This window comes from Lampris incognitus, chromosome 6, assembly GCF_029633865.1.
Source record: "Lampris incognitus isolate fLamInc1 chromosome 6, fLamInc1.hap2, whole genome shotgun sequence".
Taxonomy (NCBI): Eukaryota; Metazoa; Chordata; class Actinopteri; order Lampriformes; family Lampridae; genus Lampris; species Lampris incognitus.
The window spans coordinates 48,967,097-48,976,148 of record NC_079216.1 but is presented as its reverse complement, the minus strand read 5'-3'; the positions used below and the strand labels follow the sequence as shown (position 1 = coordinate 48,976,148).

General features: G+C 43.5%; 1 protein-coding gene across 1 annotated transcript; it reads left to right on the top strand.

Annotated features, from left to right (window-relative positions):
- The first annotated feature begins 737 nt into the window (after positions 1-737).
- lmo2 (LIM domain only 2 (rhombotin-like 1)) lies at positions 738-5,337 on the top strand. The gene is made up of 4 exons (XM_056281864.1): positions 738-1,120; positions 1,320-1,480; positions 2,625-2,840; positions 3,973-5,337. Exons 2-4 carry the CDS (start codon positions 1,437-1,439, stop codon positions 4,196-4,198), a joined length of 486 nt encoding a protein of 161 aa, XP_056137839.1. The 5' UTR covers positions 738-1,120; positions 1,320-1,436; the 3' UTR covers positions 4,199-5,337.
- The last annotated feature ends 3,715 nt before the right edge of the window (positions 5,338-9,052 follow it).

Here is a 9,052-nt window from a genome sequence, read left to right as displayed (position 1 = left end):
TACCATTGTACCAAAAACAATAAGCCACAAAGTATCCAGCCACCTCATTTGGCCAAGAAAAATGTTTAAGCATTTGAAGAATTTGTGCTTTGAATTTCATCTCTCTCAAGTTTCTCCATGCAGTTGGCATAAGACAGTGCTCGTGGCCGTTCTTAGCTTGGCATACGTCTGCGCTGTTTAACAACAGCGTAGCTGAAGGGTACATTCACAATGTAAGTAACTCCAAAGTTTGGAGTTTGTTTGCAACCTTGTCCAAATCTGGCTGAAGAACTGATATTGCCCACTGGGGCGAGGTGTTTTATCTCTCTGCCCAGTCCAACTGCTGTCTCCGTCCCTCCCTCCTGCGGGCAGCCCTGAGGGACTGGCAGCTGTTAAGAGGATGGGTTCACAGCAGGCTCGGTTCGGGGGGGGGGGGGGGTGGGAGGGCAGAAATAATGGAGAAATCATCACTGCACACATTAATCTCCAAATTCTATTCAAAAATCCAACAAACCCTATTCTATATTGTATAATAACTTTATTTGTGTATATTTCATGCCTGTGCAGACTAGAATTACGGCACAGAGTATTACACAGGCTACTCTATTATAATCTGTCCCAAAAATTTTCTTTCACCAGTTTATTCAGGAGATAATCACAGAACTCAAGATACTTTAGTAACACTGTAGTAATTAACAAACAAAACAGCAAAAATAAATAAATAAAGAAATTAGAATTAATTGCCTGCCTGGCTTGGAGCAAATTGCCGAACAGAGCTGTTTAATGAACTCATTTAGCTCCGGTCACGACTCCTGCACGCATGACAAAGGAGACCGCTGTGCAGGGTCCCAGCTGTCCGCCGCTATCTGTCGCTTTAAGAACGATTTCCCCCCATTGTCAAACAGTCGTGAGCAGGAAGACGGAAACGAAAGCGGCTTTGGAAGAGGGGCCAGACGTATTTAAACACGATGCCGCAGAGTAGCGTAGACCGCGGCTTCATGTGGAGGAGCGCGTCTGAACGGGGGCCAGGGAGAGGAGGCTGTACGCGCCAGTGACCTTCTGATCCAAATCGATGGCATTTGAAAAGCAGGCGTGCAGTTGTGAAAGTCGCCGCGGGAGAACAGATCGCACTTGAAAAGAGGTATCGGATAATGTCACAAAGGCGCGTTGCCTCGGGAAATTACGATGATCTACTCCATCGCGGTTTAGCTCGGGGGCATAAGATCTCGTGCGTTTGTCTTCCTGTCGACAGGACGTAATAACAGATGGAAACGATACCGCGCGAAACGAGCCTGACCCGCATGTTTTAAATAGAGGTGCCGTGTGCTGTTTTAAAACAGGTGCAGCGCGTCCGGGGAGCCCTTGCAGGTATCCTGTCATCGAGAAGAGTAGAAGCTGGCTTCGGACTCCGCAGCGTGCGCTCGATCAACTTGGATATCTTATTTCTCATATTTGGGATGTCATCCACACCCATTGAGAGGAAGACTCTGGAAGCTAACGAGTAAGTATAGCCCCGCGTGGTTGTTGTAGCGCAGGATGCAGGATACCCAATGCGATTCCAGTTCAAACATTCAAGGACGCACTAAATATCGCTGGCTTGTCAACAGTGCTGCGGGCTTGTTAGCATGAAATAAAAAAAAAAACGGGTCAGACATACCAGGCCTCTTATACAGTTAAAGGATCTTAGAAAAACAATCGATTTCACGGGATAACGTATTTCAGTGTGAAGTGTGCTGTTATATTCTGCTGACGGTAAATTAATTTGAATTATACCCTGGTCGCGGAGAATACTGGTCTCTCATTGGCTGGAGGGTGCGCGTTAAAACCGGTACACATAGTGTGTAGTTCGGCTCAAATTTGATCATTGTTCTAAATTCATACGCCGGCCACAAATTTGCTGTATAGCCATAGCAACACTCTGATTCAGTAGCAAGCGAAGTTAGTTTAGCGGCTAACTTTTGCTTCATAACCTTTTAATTCTGAGTCCAAAAAGCTCCACAAAAAAGTAATAAGTGAAGGCTTTTATTTTTTTTTTGTTATTCTTCGGCACGTACCATGATATAAACGAGATAATCCCGGACAAGGTGTGCGTTAGGGGGGCTTTAACGCGCTCTGCGGAGGCCACGCCCCCTATGCTTGCGTCAGGCGAGTTCTTCGCCTCCGCATCGTCACGTCGCGATTTATGAACAAAACTAAATAGCAGAAATCTTGTCCCTTTCTTTCGTATATTTTTTCAGATTGCATCTTTTGATAGTCGTGCAACGCGTATAGTTTTCCAAGCATTTGGTCAACTCATTATGTGTTTTGCTTGGGAAAAATTGGCTTTCTCAACATTTTTGGTGAATTGCTATATTTATTGTATCAATATGGAATGGCTCCCTCATGTGGACAACTGTACGTGTAAAAAATGTTAATTGATTGTGATAAATATGGCCTGTGTATTATAGTGAGGGCCGGTACAGCAAAGGTTGGTCTGGGTTTCATGATATCCAGAGCGTTGCTTTTTTTTGTAATTTTTTTTTCTTACAGGACATTCTAATCGAATTTTCTAATGTTTTCAGCAATTTTACATGATTGGTAACAACAACAACAACGACATTTGTTCAGATTATCTGATGTCTTGGCTGATTGTATGTCCTCCATAGAGAGCCAGTAGATGAGGTTCTCCAGATGCCACCATCTCTCCTGACATGTGGTGGGTGCCAACAGAGTATTGGTGACAGATTCTTCCTGAAAGCCATAGAACAGTACTGGCACGAAGACTGTCTAAGCTGTGACCTGTGTGGCTGCCGACTGGGAGAGGTTGGCCGTAGGCTCTACTACAAACTGGGGAGAAAGTTGTGCCGCAGGGATTATCTCAGGTTTGTTTGACACCTGGGAGCTCTTTCTATTTCTGTGTCATAATTGGGGATGTAGCGATGTGGATTTAAAATCGAAATATTGATGAAAAAGGAAGAGCCAACAGTTTGCCGTCCATGCTGCACAGATGTGCCTTAAGCTGCGATCGGTAGCATGACAAAAGTGGCCACACATCTGCAGATTTCCCAAATAAATTGAATTTACTACTAAAAAGAGACTTAACACTATCTCAGTTTAATTGCATTTAACAGGAAATTCCCTGCTAATTCTGATTCACTTCTGATTAAGGCAGGCCAATTGTCCATTCCCATGGGTTTGCAGCTGTATTTTGTGGAGGATGTGAGGATCTCAGATTTATTTTAACAGTGCTGTTACTGTTTTTTTTTGTTTTTTTAATGTTATATTAAGATCTGGTCATTCTTTACCAAAAATTATTTTTTGATGGAAAAAACAGCTGATTTTCTCCATAATTTAAGACTGTGTGGAGCATAAAGCATTGAAATTTTAATTTCAATGTGCCCTCAAAACTGAAATTAATTTTGACCTGTAAATTTTGAGAATCGCTACACCCTTAACCACAAAAGTCACGATTTAATCAATCTCTTGGTTCATAAAAGCAGAGGTCACATGAAACCAGTTATAAAAGTGACCTGAGTTTGGCACTTACTTTGTCACAGCCACTTTAAAAAAAAACCTTGGATTTTTATGTATTAACTGCAAGTTCACTTATTTTACATTTGTCAGTAGGTTATAGTTTTAGACAAGCTAAAGTACAAGTTAAACACAAAGTTTTGACCTGTGCTGTGGGAATTTTTTTCAAGGAGATGGTGCAGTCGATTTAATTGTTTTCTTTTTGACAAAGATGAACGATGTTCGAAGAAAGTGAGACAGTGGAGAGGGGAACAGTGAGAACGATAAAGGCGAAAGCATTCTGGCAGAAATTAATTCTTGGCCAGTGGAGGGAGAATATGTGGGCTCAGCTAGCTTTGGGGACGGCAGTGTTTCTTTGAGGGACTTGAGCTTCCTTGTGGGTGTATGCATTCGGTGTCATTACAGTTTCGCCTCATCAGGGGTGTTGAGAACATTTTTCCTTGTTCCACTCAGTAACGCTCTGGCTTCTTCTTACTCACCAAGGCTTTTTGGTCAGGACGGGCTCTGTGCGTCCTGCGAGAAGAGGATCCGTGCATTTGAGATGACGATGCGTGTGCGGGACAAGGTGTACCATCTGGAGTGCTTCAAGTGTGCAGCCTGCCAGAAACACTTCTGTGTGGGCGACCGCTATTTGCTCATCAACTCAGACATTGTGTGTGAGCAGGACATCTTTGAGTGGACGAAACTGAACAATAACGGTATAGTGTAGTAGACTCTATCTCCACCACACCGCGGTGAAACACTATACGTTTAGTAATCATGGAATGACTTTTTTTTTTACAGATATGCAGGCTATGTTTGGCCTTGTGCAGGTTTTGTCAATCAAAAAGGCTACACCAGCAACGAGGTAAAATATAGCAATGCAGTTCTTTAAGTCATGTTTCATCCTCGAATGCAAAAATGACAACAATAGCTATACATGCAATAACTTCCCCTTTGTTATACATAGCACCATTTTAGACTTTTAGTGCAAATATTAAAGCTACAACTCAGAAGAAAATTTGTTTTTGTTAACTCATTGCTTCATGATACTGGTAACCGTAGACATGTTTGACCACTCCGACTCTCAGAGATCCGTTCAAAATGAAAGAGTTGGTGCTGGGTTTTTTTGTTTTTGTTTTTTTTGTTTTTTAGTCGGCACCTTTTTTCACTGCCGAATATAAGAGCATGGTTGTACCTGAGTTTTACCTATTGATCTAGTTTCTGTTGGTAAAGGTCTCCTGTGAGCTTGGTCCACCGTATGTGCTTGTTAGCCACAGAAAATTTGCTTGTGCAAACTTGCTGGTATCTGCTTTCTTCTGAATTTGGCAGAATTATTTTTGCAGGAAAGTCCTACCCGACAGTAGCTGTTAAAATAAGAAAATGCAAAAGCAATCATGGTTTGGATATTTGCCGATTAGCTTTGTATCAAACATTCCAGCGAGTGAAAATATCAAAAAGGGATTTTTTTTTTGCATGTAAATCTTCAGGGTTGCAGCTTTAAATCTGTGAAGTTTATGATAGTCACACACTGTTACATCACTTTTTAGATATTCAAGCTTGAAATGTTTGTTGATGTTTTGATACATTTGTAAATGAAATGAAATGTTTTACCTGGGTAGTATGTGGAGTTCATTCTGAGGCTGTCCTGATCAGAGTGACTCCGGTGTACTACCAGACTGGACTGGTTGCATGGCCACTGACAGAGGGGAGGGATCCCTTTGCAGTACATGGTGGCTTAATTTTCAAGGATTGCTGTATCACTGGGAGAAAAAACAAAAACAAAACATTTTAGATATGTGCCAAGAGTTTTTGAAAATATAAATAACTATGATTTATTAAATAAAGTACAATCAAGAGAAACCTTTGCATACCATAATCAGGGTGAGTTTTTTTGGCGTTGTAAAGAAACAGCTAACACTACATACTGCAGGGGCTAAAGTGCACCGTTCTTTATACTTCTACAAAGCCACAGGAGGTCGCCAGAAGATACACTTTGCCATCCATTTGATGACCGACAGCTCCTAGACAAGTATCATGCCCCCCCCCCCCAAATGAATAAGAAATGTATAATTGCTGTTCCCGAGCAGAAAAAAATTTACAAGCAAAAACCCAGAGAGCTTGAGAAAGACATTGATGGTAATGAGGTCACGGTGTTCCCAGGCTGCAACATGCAATGGATCTGGAATTCTTTCCCCGCTGTCTGTCTTCAAAGCCGGTGCCCATCAGAGTGATTATCCTCTCTTCTTCATGTGTGCCAGCTGCCAACTCACTCTGAACTGGCCACATGGCGTGCTCTCCCAGTACCTTCCCGCAACCTCCTGCCATCACCAGTTATCTTTCCAAGCTTAACATACATAACTGAATCCATGACTTCACCTTGTGTGTCAGGCTAGGAGTGAAGGCATCTGACCAGGACATATTAGGGGATGGGGGGGAGGCAGCATTAACTCACATTAACAAGTGGGTTAAGAATGTGATCGGGAAGCAATTGGGAGCATGTGCTTATGCCAAAGAAGAAGAAAAAAAGGGGGGGGTGGAATAGAGGAAAAGGAGAGCACAGAAGCTCTTAGATGATGTCTATGGTGAGATCTGATGGTAGTTTAGTTATGGACGAGGGAGGAATAGAGGAGCAGAAAATATGAAACAACGCTAACCCACCCGTGTGGTTCTCTCTCTCTCTCTTTCTGTGTTTGTGTGTGTGTGTGCGTGTGTGTGTGTGTGTGTGTGTGTGATAGGCCCAAGGAATTATGCCTGGCCTCTTGTGTTTATCGAGAGGTCTACAGATTGAAGGACCATCCCTGTGGCAATGGGCAATGGTTGAGGGATGGCTCCACAGAAAAACATTTATAAAATGGTGGTCTTCTACCAACATATTAGTCTTATATTGAACACCAGCCCAGAATGTGTGGATAGGCAACATGTAAACACCTTTGCGTATATTGTTGGTACTTTACCACTACAAACTTAAGTATAACCCACATCCTGCTCATAGTGAATAGTTGAAGGAGGGTACAAGTGCTCTGGGAATGCACTGTTCATCTGCTACGGCAAGTACACTGACTTTAATAAAACTAGAAGAAAAGAGATGCCAGGTCTGATCTCACGATATCCCAACAGAACACACCAACCCGCAGAGACCTACAGCACCGGCCAAGCTGACTGTGTTCTATTGACTTGCCTTCATTGCCCTGCAGGGTGAGGTTTGCCAGAGTGTTGCCTTGACTTGCACAGCAGCCTCAGCAGGACTCAATAAAGCCCTGTGTCTCTTGTGTCATCCTTACCAGCTGCACATAAGGCTGGGAGCGCAGTTCTGTGTTTGTGTGCAGAAGGGGGCCTGTTTCATCTCCAGTGCCCATGTCACAGCAGCCGTATATGGGTAAACCTAAAAAACATCAAGCTGTGCTCATGGAAATCAAGGAGGCTCTCTCAAGATGAAACCGTAGTGGGTGGCAGCTTGTTTTTTATCAAACAGCTTGCCCCACTGACACAACCATCACACACCAGCCCCCTGTGCCATCCACAATGCAGTATTCAATGTGACCAGGAGATGGCAATTCTGGTCCAATAAGATGAAGCTGGTGTCATACCATAGCTGATGGATGAGAAAAGTGATGGATGAGAGAAAAAAAAAGTCTTTGTGTGTATGTGTGTGTGTGTGTGTGTGTGTGTGTGTGTGTGTGTGTGTGTGTGTGTGTGTGTGTGTGTGTGTGTGTGTGTGAAATAACAGAATGGCAATCAAAGGGAAACATGGTTTTATATGCATACCAATCCTTGCTGAAATTCAATTCATGCGGCAACAGATCTGAAAGTGACAAACCAGATTAAAAGGATGACTGATGCCTCAGTTTTGTTCAGCAACACCTACAGAAGATGATGTGGTCGGGCTATTATTTGCAGCGCAACAGTAATCTATCACAGCGCGACCTGCCAGTGTCAAAGCCCATCTGATGGAACGAGTCGACCGCTATTGATCATGCCAGCCTTGGGTTTCTCCTGCACTCACACTTTATCAGATGGAGCTAATTGAGAACATACTCTGTGGTTCTGGGAGATGTGTCTGTCAGGAGTCACATTCCTGCTCTGATTCTCAGATAGCACATAGTGCCTGCTGTCTGGAAGGAGGGAGAGGGTATGTGTGTGTGTGTGTGTGTGTGTGTGTGTGTGTGTGTGTGTGTGTGTGTGTGTGTGTGTGTGTGTGTGTGTGTGGAGATTGGGGGGTTTTGGGGGGGGGGGCACACAGCAGCACTTTGAGAGATGGATAGGTGAGTAATAAGTTAACAAGTGTGCGTTCCTGAGATCTCCCTGGGAATGTTGTCTCGATTAATCAAATATGAGCCGAGGTTTCATTATCTTAAAGACTTGGGAGAGCTTTGGCGCAAAACTCCAAATCCCAGAATCTGCCTGCTCGCACCTCTATAGCGCTCCCATTTTAGATACCATCCCCACTCTTCTTCTTTTTTCACCCATAATCTCTCTCACCTATTTCTGCCTACCTTTTTTTTTAAATCAGTGTTTTTCTCCTTTGCATCAGAGAGTTTCGAGCCGTCCCCTCCTTTTTTTGCCGTCCTTTCGGCCCTCTGCCATGTGTATCGACGTGTGATGTGGTGGATTCTGAGTTTATTATTGCTTTTATGGATACCTGTAGGGCCCCGTGACAGCCGAGGGGGCCATGGGACTAAAAATGTATCAGAACGAACACACACACACACACACACACACACACACACACACACACACACACACACACACACACACACACACACACACCCAAAGATACATAAAAAAGAGCTGAAATTATAATCTTTCAGCAACCCATTCTCAAATTTAGCTCCCATTATTTTCACTTATTTGTCACACCGAAAAGTCAGAACACCGTCCCAGAAGTTAGTGAAGTGTAAAACAAATCTGTGACGCAAGTGTAGTAAATCTGTTCAGTCCATCTACTGTATGTCTTTTACATATGTTTCGGGGCTATAAGTCATTTTTTACTTCGAAAATGATCCCCATATGTTGGGCAGCGCTTCCAGCTCCAGATGAAGAGGCACGTACTGACTGGAGACTTTCCTCCGACACACACCGGGTGGAGAAACCCCCAGCCACGACTGCTGCCGCCTATATGAAATATAAAGGTGGTGGTGGTTGGGTGGGGGTGGGGGGTGGTGGTGGAGATCACCGCTTGTCCTTTCAGACTGACAAAGGGCAAAAAAACAATACAGTGTCCACAGCCTCTTCTTTTCACATAGGGTAATAAATGTTGTACGTCAAAATCACATAATTTGGGTTATGAACTGCAATCAAGGGGGTTATTCATAATTTAAGAAATGACAGAATTGATATTTTGCGCCATTGAAAAAATGATCTTACGTGACACATGAAAACATTTCCGTAGATAAGGTATGACTGTGAGCGAGTGGCCGCTGTATGTTGTTGCTTAAATGTGAATGAATGCCGACGGGGGAGAGACCCGCGTCAGACGAATGCTCAACATGTCTGATAAGGCGGGGGGGGGGAATGACTTTCATAACCTGGACTTTCTTCCTTTTTTTGCTTGTGGCTAAGTTGGCGATCCTCGGTGTAATGA

Bases quoted from the DNA above. Each gene is read 5' to 3' on its own strand.
- lmo2 (XM_056281864.1), top strand. From the start codon at position 1,437: ATGTCATCCACACCCATTGAGAGGAAGACTCTGGAAGCTAACGA. The intron at 1,481-2,624 runs GTAAGTATAGCC...TGTCCTCCATAG, and splicing joins AAGACTCTGGAAGCTAACGA to AGAGCCAGTAGATGAGGTTC. The intron at 2,841-3,972 runs GTTTGTTTGACA...TTACTCACCAAG, and splicing joins TGCCGCAGGGATTATCTCAG to GCTTTTTGGTCAGGACGGGC.